The following is a 21602-nucleotide window of genomic DNA, read 5'->3' on the forward strand; positions in this document are numbered from 1 at the left end:
AGACTACACATTTGTTTCTTAGTTGTAGTATTAGTTCTTACTTTGCTAAAAATATATATTATTTCTGATTATAGCATAGCTTTCTGCCCAACCAATTAGACTAATAAAGTAATGATTAAAAAAAAAACACAAACACTTGATCAAGGGCCCGGCCCGAGGATATAGTGACAGAAAACGCGAGTCGGTTCAGGTCAGGCTCGGGCTCGGGCAGGGAATATAAACTCTAGCACCCGCCTCCCACGCCAGAGACCCTGGTTCGAACCCCGAGTGGATTGGGTCCAGTAGGATTGGTTACACTTGAGCATTCTTTTTAGGTTCGCATCTTGTGACATCATGTGCCATTTACATTTCTTTGGTCCGTGATACATTCATATTTCATTCAATCCATTTGGAAGCTGACCGAGACCCATCTTTCCAGTGGCCTGTTTGGTGTGAACCAGGGTTCAGATGGTAGCGTTCACACATTATTCAAATGAACTGCACTAACAGAGCAGTCGCATCAGGGATTGTTTTAATCGAACCAAACATGATTACAAGCATCATGAAATGGGAAATAAGCTAAATAATATCATTATGCAGAAAAGATGCCACATGCAGATTTTTCCAATATACATGGGTTGGAAAAGTCTTTTGTTTTGAAAGATTCTTGTGTGTATGAAAGAAGGCATTTCAAGGATTTGAAGTTAGCTTGAGTAAGTAATTATAGAACTGCTGGTGGACTATTGATTTAATGTTTTTGTTTGTTATTTTCTGAGATAGCAAGGGGAAAGAGGAAATAAATGGGAAAGAGGATACTGTATAAGCGACTGGCAAGCATGGAGTGGATGTATTTACATTTCTAAGCAGAGCAGCATGTCTGAATCAGTATAAAATGTGGGTGCATTTATTCCATGTTTGTGGGTCATTTGTGAGTGGTATACAGTCTGTGTAAGCTTCTTACAGTATTTATACTCTTATATTCTCTCACACACCATTATGTATTCGTCTCTCTTGGCCATTACATTGCAGTGACCCAGAAAAGCATAAAATTGCATTGGTAAGCCACAAATCATCAAATCCAGTTTCAATAACCTTGCAGAACACGGGGATAGCACATGTTTGGTAGAACAGGTGCTATAATTGTGCCGACAGTATGTGTATGCTTTTGTTTCCAGGACGCTTGTTTTGTGTGAGCGATACTTCACGGAGTGTTCTACAATTTCTTTCAAGGACCTCCTGGTTGCATCACCTGTTTCAGAAATCAATGGGTGAATAACCAAACACTGATATATTCATTTGTATTCCAGTCACAGTAGGATGAAGCAGGCATTCGGTGAGCACCATTCTCTGGGGTAGCGAAGGTGGAAATACTTTATTAAGAAAGTACTGGGAAAGGGGCAAGAGTTGTTTTAAGAAGATGTAAACAGTTTAGTAATTATACAAAAAGTTTTGGCCAAATAGTTTGATATTATATATTCTATAAATATATATTCTTTCTCATAAATAAATTGTATCTATTGGAAACCAGCCCACTCATTCAGATCAAACTTTCTTGAGTTTAAATTCTTAAATGTTGTACAGTATGTGCATTTTTTGATTTGCTTTATATTTGCTAAATAAATACAAAACTAAACAAATGAAAATGCATCTACATTAGCATTTATGTGAAATCTGCCCACTCGTTTTGACTGCATGGCACAGAGAAGACGACACAGTGTTCTGGTAAACAGCACATGGAGAAGCATCAGATCTGTTGAATACTCAAATGAAGCATCCACCACACGCCCCCAACCAATTTTACGCCGCTTGGAACCCTCCACACACAAGCAGAATCTTAATCAACAGAGGTTACTGCAGATCATGCCGTTTTAATTGATGGCTAGGGATGCCAGCTGAATTTCAAGCTTAGTAGGTGATAGTATCACATCACTGGAAAGGAGTGATACCTCATTATTTCGAGATATCACAAAGAGAAAGTAGAAGTACAGAGATTAACATGAAATGCAAAATTAATGATGGCATGCAGAGGGTTCTCCCAAAGCGAATTACATAAATAATATACTCACTGCAAAAATTAGTTTTTTAGTCAGTATTTTTGATGTATTTTCCCATTAAAATATCCTTTAAACAAGATATATGTAAATGAGAAACAAGATATTAAGACTTGTTTTCAGAAAATATATCTTATATTACATTTATTTGTCTTACCCCACTCCCAGACTGCTTTCTTAAAGCATACATTTCAACAAACTTGGTCAGATATGCTTCAAGCAAGAAAAACTATTGCAGGGAAGGTAATTTGCCCAAATTCAAAATATATTACATATAACAAGCCTTATTGTCTTATGCAAATGTTCTTCTCAGGTAAATTCATTTTTCTTTTTTCTTTTAAGGATGTTTAGATGTTGTTTTACTGGAATACAAAACTTAAGGAAATGATCTTTCTTTTTTTCAAAGTTGTCAGGGTTCAGGTAATCATAACATCATTATTTATGCTGTGAATAAGCCATTTTGTGGGATAAGTTGTTTTTATGCGACAAATGATCATGAAGAGTCAATCGGTAATCAGAATTAGAAATATATTGGTGATTTTAAATGCGTTCACAACTTACACAAGGCATTCATACTATTTCAGTCTGATTTAAATGAACTGATTTAAATGACTCTTTTTCTGACGTATGGCAGTTCCATTAAGTTGTGTGAAACTGGGGCTGAAAATAAGGGACAAGTAACGTTTTTACTGTGTTTGAAAAGTGCATTGCGGCCGATTTTTTAATCATAAATAATGCAGCCTGATTATGCTTCATTTGTATGTGAGTGAGAACAGGGAAAGAACATTCTAATTGTAAATTTGTATTTGACCATTAGGAATCAGATCGGATCGAATGAAAAAGGTTTTACATTTAAAAATAACTAAATCAAGATTTACAGTACTAGTATAGGCTCTAAGAATTATTATCACTATATTCATTGGTGGTGGTTAAGGAGATTTCCCCCTTCTATATGTAAAGTGCTTTAAGTTCCCAGAAAAGCGCTATATAAATATTAAAAAAAATTATTATTAGTATCAGGTCTGAAATATAACTTTGTATGGTTACTTTTAACATGCATTTTACTTCAGATTACAAAATACATGCTTTAAACTGTAATTTTCTAATGTATTTCATTAGATTATACAAGTTTTGTAACAATCTAAATATTTTAGAATACTTTGAAGGTACTTAACACACAGGGTCTATCGGACATGAAGCAAAAAATAAAATTAAATAAAAAATGCAGACAATTTTAGAAGAAAAAAAAATTGATGCTCAATAAGGAAACATGATGCATTAGGATCTGGTGTGTGTAAACTTTTAGAATTGAATGAACAGGGTACATTGTACTTATTTTGTCTTCTGGGAATCATAACTTATGAAGGGCAGCAGTACTAAATTAAAAATATGTTCTTTAAACAAAATAAGAATAATTATACACCATCCTGTTCAAAAGCTTAATGCTTAGCGTTTATCTTAATGCTCTAATATATATATATATATATATATATATATATATATATATATATATATATATATATATATATATATATATATATATATATATATATATATATATATATATGTGTGTGTGTGTGTGTGTGTGTGTGTGTGTGTGTGTGTGTGTGTGTGATCAGGTTGATATTGCCCTTTTTTTAAAAATTTTATCTTCACAATTGCAAATTTATATCTCATTGTCAGAATTGTAAGATAAAAATTTGCAATAATTAAAAAAAAAAGACTGAACCCAGGGCTGGACTGGTAATCTGGCATACCGGGCATTTGCCCGGTGGGCCGACGCACTTTTGGGGCCGGTATAGTGTTTAAAAGTAAAAAAAAAAAAAAAAAAAAAGGTGTTTTTTTTTTTGTTTTTTTGTTTTTGTTTTTACCACTGACAACATGCAGCGACAGCAGTCCATTGGTTTGTCTTCTGAATTGACAAGCCGAAGCGAGAGAGAGACCTCCCCTCCATATATTAGGCGCTATTTTCTATTTATTTATTTATTATTTGAGCGCATGGAACTGCAAAAGGCGAATATCCGCACAGCGCAGCCGCTGACGAACGTACGCTGCGTTTAAATACTGCTCTATGAACAGCACTTTGACTTATTTTGTTTTATACAATCGTGTGATGTGGAAACATTACAGGTTCTGTGAATCAGCTGAAAACAGCCGTGAGCATGTGTTCATGACGAGGTAAAGTGGAAAACGGCACACACACGCTTCACTTTAGCACAACCACAACTTACTCTGCAGCTAATAACAGCGAATAAATATGGTGTTTAGGAAGAAACATTTATTAAAAATGTTCCTATATTTCATAAATTAATATTGCAGAATATAAATCACTTTTATAGAGGCTATTTTCGTATTTTCTACAGGTGTTTACATTTTTTTTAACTTACAAATAAGTTTATTATATATGTTTTATATAGTTTTGGAAACAATATAGCCATATAATGAGGAGCAAGGTTTGTACAGTCTGTGTTTTTTACCCTGTGACTACCATGATCTTACATTTAAATGAAACTGGTCTACAGTTAAACTAGTCTATAAAACAGCTTTATGTCTAGATCCCATAAATAAAGGACAAAGCTTTTTTTTTCCTCTTTAAAAGTTTTATTAACTTTAATGAAATGTAATAGCCTCATGAAAGATAGATATCAGTGTCTTACTTAAATGATGTGTTAGCTCTTGAAAAATATGATTGTTCAGCCCAAAAATGTGATCATTTACTCACCCTAATGTCATTCCAAACCTAAATGAGTTTATTTATGTGTAGCATAAAATAAAATAATTTGAGTCTGTTTTTTTGTTCATACAATATTCTAATGGTAGCCTAACCAAAATGGCTTGGTTGCCAACATTCTTCAAAACATCTTCTTTTGTGTTTCCCAGAAGTCATACAGGTTTGAAACGACACGAGAGAGTAAATGATGATGACAGCATTTAAAAGAAGTAGATTTACTGCATCCTAGCTCAAAATCATCAGTGCTTTACTGCCAAGGGCATTTCTGTGTGACAAAAAAACAATATTAAGTTTATCTGCAATTGCAGCAAATTCGATAATATCTATCGTTATTTGTCCTAGTTTTATTTATATACGCCAATTTAAGACCCCAACCCCAGCAAAAACATTCACGGGGAACTCATGGGCCGGATGTGTTGGGTATGCCAGAGCCGAATTTTAGCCCCAGTCCAGCCCTGACTGAACCTGAAACATAACTCACATCTGTAATGACAGACAGTTAAGCTTCAAGGGCTTCATTTGGTGATTTGTAGTCAGTTTGTCTTGTGGAGTATATGTAAACCTCTATTGTGTGAAATAGCTTGTTCAGAAAACTAAATAAAAGTAGCAATTTTTATGATCCAGATCCCTCTTAATTTGTTAAAATAATGAAAATGTTCATATTCCACAAGAGGTGTGAGGAGAAATGTACCTTAGTGTGTTTTTGCAGACTGCAAAAACATTAATTAGGGTTTATATAATGTTTAAATGAAATTACAAACATTAAAAAAATTACAAACATTTTGTAGTTTTCAAATACAGCAACCAACACACTGAATGAGCTACAGAGGCTAAATAGTCAGTGTCACCAAAACCACATCAATTTTTCATCTGTCAAGGGGCAAAGTCTAAAAATAATAAAGATAGCAATATGGCACAATTTAGTTGCAAAACGACATTTCAAGTTTGTAAAAAATAAATTAAACTTTATAAACAGCTCGGGGGGGGGGGGGGGGGGGATCTAAATGAATTGTATGTGTACCACATTCCCTCTATCTGCATGATTAATGGACGTGTCAGGCTGTCCCATGAAATATTCTCATTCACTTTACAAACCTGCATGAACCAACACTGAGTTGAATAATGGACCTGTTCAAACTTGTCATGTTTGCTCTTCAGATCAGTCTTTGTTTGTGTAAAGTTTAATTCAAAACACTGATATGCGTGTAAATGCATGTAATAACTTCTGATCTGCAGACAAACAGTGAATGCACTACAGTCCTTTTATCAATCAGACCCTCCCATAACCAGAACTATATCCTGTAAATCTGTCATATTACTCAAACCCAACAGTGGGGATAGAGGTCCCCCAGGCACTTTCAGTAAAAACTGCAAATAGTATGTTACTGGCTGAAAAAAAAAAAAAAAAAAACGTGTTGAAGTTAAAGCTGCAGGACGGAGTTGCAGGAAGTTGTGGAAGTTTTCGCCTCAGGTGAGTTCTCATGTTGTTTTCTAAATGAGTTTTTACATCGACTAAACGTGTTAGGTGTGCTGGTGGTTAGTGGCATGTTGTGCAATCAGTAGCTTGTTTGCATTGCTCGCGCAAGGTGTTCGTTATTTTAAAATGCGTTTTTTTGGTGTTTAGTCCCTGAAAGCATCGATTGAATTGAATGTATTGAATGGATCTTTGTATTGAACGAATCGTTCTCCTGTACTTTCATACACTCGTGTCTTTCGTTGGCCGCAGTCTCTCCTTTTCAATCTCTTTCCTGTTTTTTTTCTTTCTTCAAAATAAAGACTAACAGTAGCACAAGTGAGAAAATTAACGGAAGGAATGTGCAAAATTACTAGCTTATGCTAAACACACCTGATCTGAACTCGAAGTGACTCACTCTTTAGTGTTGTCTGAAATCTCAAACAAATTGTGCGAACGTCTTCATTCCCCACATTCATTCACTATACGTTATACACACAATCCACTCTGATCTCGAGATGTACACTTGCTGAAGAAATCTATTTCCCAAAATTCAATGCGGAGAGGACTGAGAGCGCGTGAAAGAGCGAGAGATTTACACCTTTCTTTTTTCTTATTTTATTTCATGCTAATTCTAGTTTTTTTTATTGAATAAAACATTTAAATATAGCTAGACACTATTATATAGATTAATTATAATCATATTAAACTGTATAAGTAAGATTTGTTTTATTATCTTTTTACTTTTAATTTAATGTGTTTTACAAACAGTCAGGTGTTATAAGAATTTGTGGCATTTTTGGTTAACTCACAGAACTGTAAATTAGAGATTATTTGGTGGATGATTTCAAAATATTCGTTAAAGATACAATATGTAAGATTTTTGGATTAAAATATATCCAAAAACCCTTAGAACAGTGTTATATATTTTGTTGACCTGTGTACTTGCATTATCCCAAATTATGTTTAAATCCAGAACATTTTTAAATCAAATTTTAAATTAAATCCAGAGAAAAGCTATTTTAACCAGGACGAACTGTGCCTGTGCGTCGCGCGTCGCCCGCATTACACTCCATATCCACTCTATTTCAATTCAAATTTCGGTTTTATTTTGTAGAAACCATGGAGACATCAAATACGCTTTAATATGTTATGTTTTATTAGACAAGCTAACAACTGTTTGGAGACATTTTTATACATAATTATTAAACAAATTATTAAACAGTAATGCAGCATTTGCTCCGTCATACAATAGCCTGTTTTTTTTTCTTTTTTTTCTTCATTTTAGCAACACAGGGCATCCAGCATTTATAAATATGATATTCTAATATTGATCTAGCTTACTGTAGTGTGCAACAAGTGTCTTATAGCAGTTCTCATAGAGTAACACAGTGCAGTTACCCCACATATGCTTGACTCGTTGTCATTAAGCTACGCCTTTATTTTAAATAGGCAACCTCTAGAGATTCAAAATAGTGTGCCTTTAATCTGTAGGTAGCGTTTTCATTCTCATGTAATCAAAACAGTCACCTGAGGCGGAGGGTAACTTTAGGGCGCTCAACGACCATATATCACCTGCGAGCATGAGAGTTTCTAACGAAATTTAGAAATTTCCTTAAAATTGTATTTAAAGGAAGTGTATGTAAGATTGGAGCCAAAACTGATACTGCAATCACTTTCAAATAACTGTAGACCAGTGTATCCCCTCTCCCCTCCCCTTGACTCGAGGTTGCCAAATTTGTTTGTAGCTGAATGCAAATGCGAACATTATTAGCTGCAGCTGTGGTAACTAGAGCAGATCTGGCAACCCGGATGCCGACACACAACTGACTTCGTGATTGGTTGATAGGTGGAGGGCGGAGCTTCAGGCCAAAACACAACATGTCAACATCAACATCAGTTGAGGGCTGCAACAACAACTTTTAAATGACGATATCCTGGTGAGACTACTTTTGTCAGTGATATAAGTATTTGAAATTAACATGATGATCTGCATTTGACCGCTTAAGACTGTCAGACTGTCTATGGTTCTGTATTGTTCTGTATTTCTAATCGAATAGAATTTGGATAGGAATAGAGAGTACAAAAACATTGATGGTTGGAAAGTGGTTGTTTGCAGAGGCAGCTGGTACTTTTCAGAAGCAAGCAAGAACATATTATTGCTATCAGTGGCAAAAAAGTGTAGGTACTTGGACATAATTATTTTGTAGTCTATAGGCCTACCTAAAGTTCCTCCAAAGCACGTGCCCAATGTCTACTACACAACTTGATCTGTATATTTCCACAGTTTAACAAATGCTCAAGGTAAAATACAAATGTATACTCTGTTAAATAATACCCCTTTGGAGTTTGGACCTTTGAAAACATTAACTTTCACTCACACACTCTATATACATGTGCAACAGTACTGTTGTGGGAGTGAACAAAAGGGACAAAGAAGAGTCAATTCTGCACCTTTGAGAGCACATATAATAAAACTGGGCAGACGTGCAGTCTGGGCAAAAAAAAAAAAAAAAATGGATTGATTAATTTCATTGTACATTTTTCCATGTAAATAGCACTTCCCATACTCTCATGAATCAGTGCAGTAGCTAACATTGTTCTTTTGATTATGGTTCCATACAGTACTATATATATATATATATATATATATATATATATATATATATATATATATATACAATGAATTTATTAAGTAATAAAGTTGACTTTGCTACTGCAGCTCAGTTACACCGCTTGGATATGATATTAGTTTTATATCATTTTGAAACAATATTTCATTTTGTACTGCTTTATTTATTTATTACATCCATTTAGGTATGCAGTAGAGTAAAGCAACAGAAGAGTGTGAAAAAAGTCACTTAAAAGATTCTGCCAAATGCATAAATGTAACTGTTAAGTAGAAATACTTAAATGTGATAGAATTGGGGCATAGATGAAGATGGCGTTCTGAATCTGATACTGTACCACGTTCAGTGTTAGCTCTTTAACTAGAACTCTGCATGGAAGTGCTCTTTTCACCTTTACATACTGAATGACCCTTGACTCAAATACCATTTAAGTGTCTTGTCATGCACATTGAGGCTAAAGAAGAGTAAACTGTGCTTGTACTTCTTTGACTTACCTTACACTCAACAAAGCTGTTCTGGTATAATGGTAAATTTTCATGAGTAAGAACATGTTTCAGCATGTAATGAACAGCATATAGGACAAAGGAGCAATAACAATGTTGACCTGATTTCAACTGCCAAATATCAAATTGTTAAGTCTTTCTTTAATTTTTTTGCACTAATATAATGTGACGTGCTTGACTGGTTTTGGTGTCTTTCAGTGGATCACTCTTGTTCCCTTGCTTTACCACAGGTGCCATGAACAAACAGATTTTTCAGTCATGTGGCCAAATCTTGATATCCCTTCTGCTGACAACTGTCCCAGTTGTTCAGAGCGGGAAGGTTCTTGTCTTTCCTGTGGATGGCAGTCACTGGGTCAACATGAACATCTTGGTTGAAGCACTTCATGCCAAAGGTCACCATGTTACAGTCATTCGGATGGCAGACAGCTGGTACATCAAAGAATTCTCTCCTCACTACACATCAGTCACCATAAGTTCTCCTGGGGGATTCGGGGAAGAATTCTTTGAGACATTTGCATCCAGACTTATGGAGATTCTGAGGGAAGGTTCCACATGGGCTCGTCTGAAGCTGGAGATAGAGATGTGGGCAAGTACTTTTGAATTGACAAAAATAGAAAGTGATATGATAAACAGTATGATGGAAGACCAGCAGCTAATGCAGTCCTTTAAGGATGCCAAGTATGATTTGATTCTTACAGATCCACTCTTGTTTGGAGGCGTTCTTTTGGGCCACTTCTTGAAGCTGCCTATTGTCTACAATGTTCGTTGGACAATGTATAGTGAGGCTCATTTTGCAATAGCTCCTTCACCACTTTCTTATGTTCCTTTTCCAATGGTGGAGTTATCAGACCACATGAGCTTTTTTCAAAGAGTGAAGAATGTTGTGATGTACACTATAGCGGAAGCACAAGGTGTGTTCCTGTTTGCTCCACATTATAATGCACTTTGTGAACGCTTCATTGGCCCAGGAGTGTCCTTCCTTAACTTAGTTCAGAGTGCTGATCTGTGGCTCCATAGAGTTGATTTTATTTTTGAATTCCCACGTCCCACTATGCCAAACATCGTCTACATGGGAGGTTTTCAGTGCAAGCCATCAAAGCCTCTTCCACAAGACCTGGAGGACTTTGTGCAGAGCTCTGGAGAGCATGGCGTCATCATCATGTCTCTGGGCACTCTCGTTGGTCAGCTTCCTGATGATGTAGCAGAGGCCATTGCTGAAGCTTTTGCAGAACTTCCTCAGAAGATCATCTGGAGGTACAAAGGAAAGAGACCATCTACACTCGGGAACAACACCTTAATGATGGACTGGATGCCTCAGAATGACCTTCTGGGTCATTCTAAGACCAGAGCCTTTGTGGCACATGGAGGAACCAACGGAATTCAAGAAGCCATCTACCACGGGGTGCCGATCATTGGATTTGGGCTGATTTTTGACCAGCCTGATAATCTTGCAAAAATGAGAGTAAAGGGTGTAGCCAAGAATGTAGACTTTGCCACGGTGGATAAGGACTCCTTCCTTCAAACTGTCAAAGAGGTTCTTTATGAGCCCTCTTATCGGGAGAACATGCAGAGGCTCTCAAGGCTTCACAGGGACGTCCCAGTGAAGCCTCTGGACAACGCCATCTTCTGGATTGAGTTTGTTATGAGGCACAAAGGGGCCGCTCACTTGCGCACAGAGTCTTACAAAATGCCGTGGTACTCTTATCACTCTGTTGATGTCACACTGTTCCTGCTTTCTGCTCTGGCACTCATGATCATGACTATATATGCAGCTATCAGATATTTATGTTGTAGAATATGTTTTAGAAAAACAAAAAACAAATTTGATTGACTTGACTTTTTTATTTATACTCAGGTATTAAGCAACTTCAGGTCAGAAGTTCCTGTATTAATGACTAACGCTTTTAATCAGTATGATATTCATTCCCAACGGTGATCTCTAGATGTTGATTTATAGGTTTGTGCACGTCTTTAGTTGTGTTATTGTTTGAGGACCGCTTCTATATTTCATATATGAATTATGTCAGCTCTATAATGTGTGTTTTTCCTTTTCTTTTACGGTATGTTATTATTTCACCATCTCCATGCTTTTGATTGTAATGTTGTTAGTTAGTTATTTTAATGTTTCAATTCAGAGGTTTAATTTATTTATGTTATGCACACTTTTGTCTTTTAAAATATGAAAAAGAAAATGTGTATAAAACTACTGAAATTTATTAAAAACAACATTTTTAAAAACATTGTTTGAATGCCTTCCTTTTAGCAGGTAAGCAAAGTTTATTAAAACAAGTACAAGTAATGCAATGACCACTCACTTGGGACCACCCATATCCATTAAATGGCTAATATAAAGGGAAATACCTCACATATTTTTAATAAAATATAAAAAACATTTATTCTACTGTTATGATAATTTTATACCACATAACTTCCGAATTGTTCTACATCATGTGTGTATTTGCAACAACATTTGCAACGGCACTGCTAACTTCACTAAAACAACACAGATTGGCCTACTGCAGCTTTATTCGATTATAGAAAGAATGAATCTTATGAGCCGATTCTTACATCCAAACATAAAGCACTTTTTTTCCACTTCCTGAACAAATGACTAAGTCGGTTTAGTGAATCAAATCCTGAATTCACAACCGCGTACTGACTCTTACTACTTTTACCATATAAAATGGGTAAAGATACCCACTTCACATTATCTAAAAAGCATTTTAACACTCAATACGCCTAAATTGCAATTTATTAGATTAATTAGTTAAATTACTTTATGTTTTTTTTATGACAGCATTCAATTAAAAGTTATAAAGTATGAATTTTGTCAGAAGTAGCTATTTTATAAAGAAAATAATTACATGATTGGCTGAAATATTTCATGTTTTGTGATGGTCTAATTCGATTTAAAAAAAGTCAAATGTTTTATGTAATACTATACAGCATCAATAAAATGAATATTGCTGTGTATATTAGATGTGCACAAAGGACTTCAAGTGAGCAGAGACATGCAGACTTGTATTAAGCACACTGTTCTAGTACTGAAAACACAATAGCATGTTTGTTACTGTAAGTGCTGTTGTTTTCCATTATATTTTCTATTTATCTATTTAATGCGTTTGTGCCAAAGACATCCTGGTCTTTCTTTTAAACGCACTAAATGTAGTCTAATCATATTTACTGCTGAAATTAAGTATTGACCATTTAAGTAGCTTCAGGGCACTTAGCTAGTAAACACCAAGGTAAAATTACATGTGCAATTTTAAATGGTAGCTTATTAACTAGGGCTGTCCAGGTAAATGCCCTTTGCCCTGCTAAAGACTGTTAAATGAATCTATCAGCATGCACAACAAGACCAAAATAGAGTAAATGCTTGTAGTTTTGTATAGGTACACTACATTCAAGGCTAACCTGCTACATATCGGGTAAGACTATACATTTTTATATGAACAGCATAGAAATCACAAGGAACAATTGGTACTAGTAGACCTGTTTGCTGTTTTCACACCAGTTACAAACATGAGAAAGTTGGAGATTTTTACTTGACATTTGCCTTTTTTTAATATTCATATGGGTGATTATTTGTTTCTTCCTTTTTCACAGATTTGAATGCCATCATCTAGTTAACACTAACCAGGTGAGTATATGTTCGGTATTAGAAGTCATGAAAATCGAATATTGCTTATTTTCATTGATTCTATAAGAAAATCAAACCCAATCTCACGGCAATTCGTATATATTTTACAAGGTGGCTAATTCATACGAATTTGTACAACCTCCCTCATGCAAATTCGTACAGTTGTTGCTAAATCATATATATTTGACTTGTTGCCAAATTCAAATGAATTTGTACTAATGACCTACTTCAAACCCCTCCTAAACCTACCCATTACCGGGTTTTAGACAAAACATACAAATTTGTACTAATTAGCCACCTCGTAAAATACATATGAAGTAGCCACCTAGTAAAAAAAACCGTACAAATTGGTCTTTAGATATTGTTGGAAAATCTTATTATGGCTGAAATAGCTACATGATTTAAAATCTGAATAGAATGAATATTCCGTATCATGGCACTCATAGCATCTCAACTGGGAAAAAAAACACTGCCACTAAATTAAGTTTTATTTAACAAAGTTCGAGAGGAGCACATTCAGGTAATCAACCAATCAGCGCAAGAGTAAGCCTGTATAGCCGTCTCTCACCTCTGTCCCGCGACAAGTTTCACAGCATCCCTCCACCACCCCATCGCCTCACTCTTGGCTGTTTCTATCCCAGCCAAGGAAGCTGAGGACTCTGCGTTTGGGCCAAATTCCAAGCTCGGAGCCCTCCCCTGTATGGCACACCAAATACGAATAAATTACTATATTTGATTTCATGTATGTGTAAACTCGTGAAAGCGCTGATCAAGGCATTTTTAAAGGGGAGCTGACATTTTCAGCTGGCTAAAGATGCTTTATAGACACACGACCTAACAAACTCACACAGAAACACTCAACTCGTTGCTAGGAGACAAATTAAAAATGAAAATAACCAATGTTCTTAAAGCAGCTCAAAATGTCAATGTTTTATATCTTCCTGAAACTTAAAACTGTGCCCATCATACACTTCACAATTTTCTGTGAAATCTATCAACTCCGAAGGCTCAAAATCTGCAGACTAGGTCTGACTTTTGGTAACTAGCATTGACGTGCCCAGACCGCAAATAGTGGCCAAAGAATGTGCAAAAGTCATGTAGTGGCACATATTCATATGCAATGTTGAATGAACAATTTACACTTCAGTAATATTACAACTTGACATATTCAACTGGTTCTACAAAGTCTGTCAGAACATTATTGTTACTCTGTTGCTTTACAGCAGGTGCCATGAGCAGAAAGATTTTTCAGATATGTGGTCAAATCACATTAACCCTTCTGCTGACGACTGTCCCAGTTGTTCAGAGCGGGAAGGTTCTTGTCTTTCCTGTGGATGGCAGTCACTGGGTCAACATGAACATCTTGGTTGAAGCACTTCATACCAAAGGTCACCATGTTACAGTCATTCGGATGGCAGACAGCTGGTACATCAAAGAATTCTCTCCTCACTACACATCAATCACTCTGAATTCCCCTGGAGGATTTGATGAAGAATTCATTGAAACATTTGCATCTAGACTTATGGAGATTCTGAGGACAGGTTCCACATGGGCTCGTCTGAAACTGGAGATAGAGATGTGGGAAAATATTTTAAAGATGTTTAAAATAGAAAGTGAGATGATAGTCAACATGTTTGAAGATGAGGAGCTAATGCAATCCTTAAAAGATGCCAAATATGATTTGATTCTTACAGATCCAGTCAAGTTTGGAGGTGTCATATTGGGTCATTATCTCAAACTGCCTATTGTCTACAATGTTCGTTGGACAGTTTACAATGAAGGCCATTTTGCAATAGCTCCTTCACCACTTTCTTATGTTCCTTTACCAATGCTGGAGTTATCAGACCGTATGAGTTTCTTGGAAAGAGTGAAAAATGTTGTGATGTACATCATAACCGGAACACAAGTTGCTTTCATGATTGCTCCACATTATAATGCACTTTGTGAACGCTTCGTTGGTCCTGGAGTATCTTGTTTCTTTAATTCAGGGTGCTGATCTGTGGCTCCATAGAGTTGATTTTATTTTTGAATTCCCACGTCCCACTATGCCAAACATCGTCTACATGGGAGGTTTTCAGTGCAAGCCTTCAAAGCCTCTTCCACAAGACCTGGAGGACTTTGTGCAGAGCTCTGGAGAGCATGGCGTCATCATCATGTCTCTGGGCACTCTCATTGGTCAGCTTCCTGATGATGTGGCGGAGGCAATTGCTGAAGCTTTTGCAGAACTTCCTCAGAAGATCATCTGGAGGTACAAAGGAAAGAGACCATCTACACTCGGGAACAACACCTTAATGATGGACTGGGTGCCTCAGAATGATCTTCTGGGTCATCCTAAGACCAGAGCCTTTGTGGCACATGGAGGAACCAACGGAATTCAAGAAGCCATCTACCACGGGGTGCCGATCATTGGATTTGGGCTGATTTTTGACCAGCCTGATAATCTTGCAAAAATGAGAGTAAAGGGTGTAGCCAAGAATGTAGACTTTGCCACGGTGGATAAGGACTCCTTCCTTCAAACTGTCAAAGAGGTTCTTTATGAGCCCTCTTATCGGGAGAACATGCAGAGGCTCTCAAGCCTTCACAAGGACGTCCCAGTGAAGCCTCTGGACAACGCCATCTTCTGGATTGAGTTTGTTATGAGGCACAAAGGGGCCGCTCACTTGCGCACAGAGTCTTACAAAATGCCGTGGTACTCTTATCACTCTGCTGATGTCACACTGTTCCTGCTTTCTGCTCTGGCACTCATGATCATGACTATATATGCAACTATCAGATATTTATGCTACAGAATATGCATGAGAAAAACCCAAAACAAAAGCAAATGATTTTGAATTCAATTGAAACAATGTGTGTTTTTACTTAAGACTAGAGTCTCTCTAGCTGTTTCTGTCTATATTCAAACCTATTTTCATCTTTTGCAAACATATCTGCATTTATTGTATCACAGCATTCAGTGGTCAGATTTCTTAATATCCGCCATCTTGCATCTCAGTTTTTGACTGTATTGAGTTTTTGACTGACCTCAGAGGTTTTAACTAATTATATTACTCTATGTTGTAGTGTTGTTCTCTGCTCCTGATCACCCTGTCATCATTTATTTTGTAATAAAAACCAGCTGAACGTACATAATCTTTATATACAGTATATACGGAGCCCCTAGCAAAGTTTAGCTCCAACTCACCAAGCTGAAAGTTTCTATCTCCTAAAGAGCTTAATTAGCTGGATCTGGTGTGTTTAATTAGTGTTGGAGCTAATTTCTGCAGGGCTGTGGCACTGGAACTGAGATGGAGACCGTTGCCCTAAAGCACGGGTGTTCAAACTCTGTCCTGGAGGACCACTGTTCTGTACAATTTAGCAACTACTTGCTTCAACACACTTGCCTGAAAGTTTCTAGTATATCTAAGGCCTTGTTTAGCTGCTTCAGGTGTGTGTGTTTAATTAGGGTTGGAGCTAAACTTTCCAGGACTGTGGCTCTCAAGGGGCAGGAATGGACACCCCTGCCCTAAAGGGACATGGTGGTGGAAAAAAATATGAAATATATATATTTCATAACGTAAAGTATGCAAAGTAAAGTTCCTCAGGGAATGCAAAACATTGTGAGAGAACACAAAAGCATTGACACATTTATATATATATATATATATATATATATATATATATATATATATATATATATATATATATATATATATATATATATATATATATATATATATATATATATATATGTAATTTACTCCTGTGATGGCAAAGCTGAATTTTCAGCATCATTACACAGTCTTCAGTGTCACATGATCCTTCAGAAATCATTTTAATATGATGATCTGCTGCTCAAGAAACATTTATTATTATTATCAATGTTGAAAACAGTTGTGCTGCTTACATTTTTGTGGAAATTATTATATATTATTTCAGGGTTATTTGATTAAAAGAATGTTTAAAAGAACAGAATTTGTTTTAAATATACATTTTTGTAACATAATACATCTTTACTTTTTATCAATTTCATGCATCCTTGCTGAATAAAAGTATTAATTTCTTTAAAAAAAAACACACACAAAAAAAACACAGTGACCCCAGATGCTTGAACTGTAGTTTGTAGACTCCAATTATAGGGCAGTGGATTAATGAATAGTACATTGTTCATTAAATTGGGTGATCAGAAGAGCACAGTGCCTGCTGTCCCTTTCACATGTTGCGATAGCAGAGTAAAAAGAAAAGGCCAAGTACCCATAATCCAGCACTTGATAGAACAAAAGAGCTCTCATCACAAGAGTTCTTATTATATCAGTGTCACATTAAAATCCCAAGCATTACAATAGTTTACTAAAGGATAAAAACAGAGCATGACAGGAAATGTACAACCCAGTCCATCGAAGTAACATATAAGGATTATAAACAGATACAACTGCAGCAAAAATGTCTCCCAACATTGTTATTAATATACTGTGTGATTTTTTTAACCTTCCTGGACATTGTGCTAAATTGTTAAAATTCTAATATTTAAATAGTTGTGTTTTTTATGGCTTTCACTTTTTGTTGTGACTTGACAAATTAATTGTTGAAATATCATATGACTGTGACTTTAGATTTTCTACTATTCTCATTGAAATAAATGTATTGAATGCAATATCCACTTCTCTTTTCTTACAGAATTACAAAAAGAAACATGACTTCTACTGCCGTACAAAACATCATAGTTAACTAGCAAGTTTAAGTGAAGTGGACACTATGTAGCTTATAGCATTTCACCACTTACAGTCAAAATAACACATAACACACCCTAAAACACAATGTATTTTTTAACGTATTATTAATTGTGAATAACTTGTAAAACATCTGTCCAAAGGTGTTTTTTTTTTTGTTTTTTTTGGTACAGCTAAATTCTAGGTGTTCTTAGATGAATGGTGCAACTAATTTTAAGATGTGCTTGTTCTCTTGCTTTTTAACAGGAACTATGAATGGACAGGTTTTTCAGGTACTTGGACCAATCATGCTAACCCTTCTGCTGACGACTGTCCCAGTTGTTCAGAGCGGGAAGGTTCTTGTCTTTCCTGTGGATGGCAGTCACTGGGTCAACATGAACATCTTGGTTGAAGCACTTCATGCCAAAGGTCACAATGTTACAGTCATTCGGATGGCAGACAGCTGGTACATCAAAGAATTCTCTCCTCACTACACATCAATCAATCTCAAGTCTGACGGAGGATTTAGTGAAGAATTCCTGGAGATGTTTGCATCCAGACTTATGGAGATTCTGAGAACGGGTTCTAATTGGGCTCGTCTAAAGCTGGAGATAGAGATATGGGCAAGTTCTTTGAAGATTATTAAAATAGAAAGTGAGATGATAGTCAACATGATTGAAGACCAGGAGCTAATGCAGTCCTTAAAAGATGCCAAATATGATTTGATTCTTACAGATCCAGCCATGTTTGGAGGTGTCATATTGGGTCATTATCTCAAACTGCCCATTGTCTACAATGTTCGTTGGACAGTTTACAATGAAGCTCATTTTGTTATAGCTCCTTCACCACTTTCTTATGTTCCTTTACCAATGCTGGAGTTATCAGACCGCATGAGTTTCTTGGAAAGAGTGAAAAATGTCGTGATGTACATCATTACCGGAAAACTAGTTGCTTTCCTGTTTGCTCCAACTTATAATGCACTTTGTGAACGCTTCATTGGCCCAGGAACATCCTACTTTCCTTTAGTTCAGGGTGCTGATCTGTGGCTCCATAGAGTTGATTTTATTTTTGAATTCCCACGTCCCACTATGCCAAACATCGTCTACATGGGAGGTTTTCAGTGCAAGCCATCAAAGCCTCTTCCACAAGACCTGGAGGACTTTGTGCAGAGCTCTGGAGAGCATGGCGTCATCATCATGTCTCTGGGGACAATCATTGGTCAGCTTCCTGATGATGTGGCGGAGGCCATTGCTGAAGCTTTTGCAGAACTTCCTCAGAAGATCATCTGGAGGTACAAAGGAAAGAGACCATCTACACTCGGGAACAACACCTTAATGATGGACTGGATGCCTCAGAATGATCTTCTGGGTCATCCTAAGACCAGAGCCTTTGTGGCACATGGAGGAACCAACGGAATTCAAGAAGCCATCTACCACGGGGTGCCGATCATTGGATTTGGGCTGATTTTTGACCAGCCTGATAATCTTGCAAAAATGAGAGTAAAGGGTGTAGCCAAGAATGTAGACTTTGCCACCGTGGACAAGGACTCCTTCCTTCAAACTGTCAAAGAGGTTCTTTATGAGCCCTCTTATCGGGAGAACATGCAGAGGCTCTCAAGGCTTCACAAGGACGTCCCAGTGAAGCCTCTGGAAAACGCCATCTTCTGGATTGAGTTTGTTATGAGGCACAAAGGGGCCGCTCACTTGCGCACAGAGTCTTACAAAATGCCGTGGTACTCTTATCACTCCGTTGATGTCACACTGTTCCTGCTTTCTGCTCTGGCACTCATGATCATGACTATATATGCAGCTATCAGATATTTATGCTGCAGAATATGTTTTAAAAAAACAAAAAACAAATTTGAATGATTTAAAAAAAACTATTTTATTATTATTATTCATCATTAATTTACCAATGTTTTGATGCGCTACAAATAATGTAACAAATCTGTACTTGAGAGGTGATGTGAAATTCTTTCTTTTTACAATAACGTATCTTTCCATTGTGTTTACATTGGTACAGTTTGAATGCTTACATTACTCTTAGAATAAGGCTTTATCAATATACATAATTATGATAGACAGATAATAATAAAATCTAAGGGTTCGGGTTGTCTTGTAAGACAGTATAATCATGTTTTCTTAGAAATATCTCAATCCAAAAACATAGTGATAAAATTACCTTGGCTTAGGACAACACACACACACACACACACACACACACACACACACACACACACACACACACACACACACACACACACACACACACACACACACACACACACACACACACACACACACACACACACACACACACACACACACACACACACACAGTGTTGTGATATATTAGCATGTCTCTGAGTGTTTGGCATGATAATAGGTATGACAATGTTGATATGTTTGGTCTTGGTGAAATAGATCAGCTACGCTGCTGCAGAGCTAGCATGGGACTTGCTACTGCAAATACATACAACACACGCTGCTGTGAGCAAATAAAATATGCTTCTATTGTAATATAACGTACATGAATGACCCCCTAAATGAGCAGATGACAATGATGTTTGAACAGTATAGTGGTACAGAAAATTCCCCATCATGCAAAAGACAAAGAGATGACGATCCACCCCAACACCCGCAAATCCACTGCCAAAATATTTGTACTGATGCTCCAAAGAGCCTTAGGAACCATGTGTATACTAGCAATGTGTACCTGCTCCTTTAGTTTTGAGTATGAGAAATGGGTCATGTGCTTGGTCTTTACAGACTAGATCTTTTCTATTCCCCCGAGAAGATCGAGCTGTTATACGTGGGCAGCCATGAGGTGCCTGGACTACCACTCCCAGTCGCTTAACTCTAGTGGCCTAGACTATGTGTACCTGAGCCAAAAGGCTCAAACATATCCATTTAGAAAGCACATTATGTGTGGCTTTAACAATGACATCACATTGCAGGCCAATAGAGATCAGAAAAGAAACCTCCAATGACAACCTCAGCAAATAATATGATGAGCCACCACATTTCTTTATAAGAAGGTCCCGAAACTGATTATACCTCCCTAGGTGGAGCGTAGCATAATTTTTTTTTTTTTCCGAACCCACTGCTTTAAAGATTTGAAAGTTTTCAAGGTACCTTTATTGCAGAATCACTAAATGTGCAAGAAGCCAATAAAACCCAATTTCATCCTTGTTTATAATGAAAAACCATACATTTTATTTGTATGTTGTATTGAATATATTCACATTGGATGTTGTACTCATGGGAGTAATATTCAAAGAGGTACACTAACTAGTCCAAAAAACAAAACAATAAAAGACTAGATAACCATGACACTCTTAATAACTGAAAATACTTGTTGTCTCACAGCTGCATACAAGATATCTCTCCTACACGTTTCAACATAAGCCTACCTCAGGGAGAGTCACATGACAGCAGCTGATAGGTGATGTGATTTACTGAATAAAAAATATTACTCTCACGTGTGCAAAGCTTGTGTTACTCTCTGCCGTTGGTCATTGATTAAGTTATACTAACTAGTTGGAAACTTTATACTTTGTTGGTTTCAGACTTTGTTTGATTAATTCATTAGAAGATTGTTAAAAAAAGTGTGTTTTTTAATTGGTTAGTCCAACCAAAAATGAAAATGCCATCATTCACTCAACTTCATGTTGTGCCAAAACCCAAACAGTAAAGGGAGTTCTAGATTGTACCATAAACGTAATGTTAAATAGTAGCTCATTAACTAGATCTCTGGAGATAAATGCCCCTTGCCCTTTAAAGATTGTTTAACGAACTTTCACTTACATGTATAAATAGATGTTGACATGCATAGTAAGGACAAAGGTTGTGCTTGTAGTTGAATGACTTGCACTCCATTCAACAACAACAACAACAACAAAACAGGTAGATTTTCCATTATTCACAATGA

The 21602-nt window shown here is 36.5% G+C and overlaps 2 protein-coding genes and 2 pseudogenes across 7 annotated transcripts in view; 3 read left to right on the top strand and 1 right to left on the bottom strand.

Annotated features, from left to right (window-relative positions):
• Positions 1-21602, bottom strand: part of elfn1b (extracellular leucine-rich repeat and fibronectin type III domain containing 1b) — a 146282-nt gene that overhangs the window by 45919 nt on the left and 78761 nt on the right. Inside the window, exon 1 of one of the 3 annotated variants that reach the window (XM_067442095.1) lies at positions 13556-14044. The exons of the other annotated variants lie outside the window; for them this stretch is intronic. The gene's annotated coding sequence lies outside the window, so the exon portion shown is untranslated. Of the gene's footprint in view, positions 1-13555; positions 14045-21602 lie in introns of those variants that run through there. 3 annotated transcript variants of the gene reach the window in all.
• On the top strand, positions 4073-20750 carry LOC137073513 (UDP-glucuronosyltransferase 2A3-like). 4 transcript variants are annotated; one of them, XM_067442102.1, is made up of 3 exons: positions 4073-4208; positions 12954-12987; positions 17940-20750. In XM_067442102.1, exon 3 carries the CDS (start codon positions 17945-17947, stop codon positions 19538-19540), a length of 1596 nt encoding a protein of 531 aa, XP_067298203.1. In that variant the 5' UTR covers positions 4073-4208; positions 12954-12987; positions 17940-17944; the 3' UTR covers positions 19541-20750. The 4 variants fall into 4 exon arrangements, with proteins under 4 accessions (XP_067298203.1, XP_067298202.1, XP_067298201.1 ...); XM_067442101.1 differs by lacking the exon at positions 4073-4208 and adding an exon at positions 6098-6232; XM_067442100.1 differs by lacking the exon at positions 4073-4208 and adding an exon at positions 12652-12775.
• Positions 4085-11666, top strand: LOC137073514 (UDP-glucuronosyltransferase 2A2 pseudogene; annotated as a pseudogene).
• On the top strand, positions 12652-16629 carry LOC137073515 (UDP-glucuronosyltransferase 2C1 pseudogene; annotated as a pseudogene).

This window comes from Pseudorasbora parva, chromosome 4 (assembly GCF_024679245.1).
Source record: "Pseudorasbora parva isolate DD20220531a chromosome 4, ASM2467924v1, whole genome shotgun sequence".
In the NCBI taxonomy this organism is placed as follows: Eukaryota; Metazoa; Chordata; class Actinopteri; order Cypriniformes; family Gobionidae; genus Pseudorasbora; species Pseudorasbora parva.

Bases quoted from the DNA above. Each gene is read 5' to 3' on its own strand.
- LOC137073513 (XM_067442102.1), top strand. From the start codon at position 17,945: ATGAATGGACAGGTTTTTCAGGTACTTGGACCAATCATGCTAACCCTT.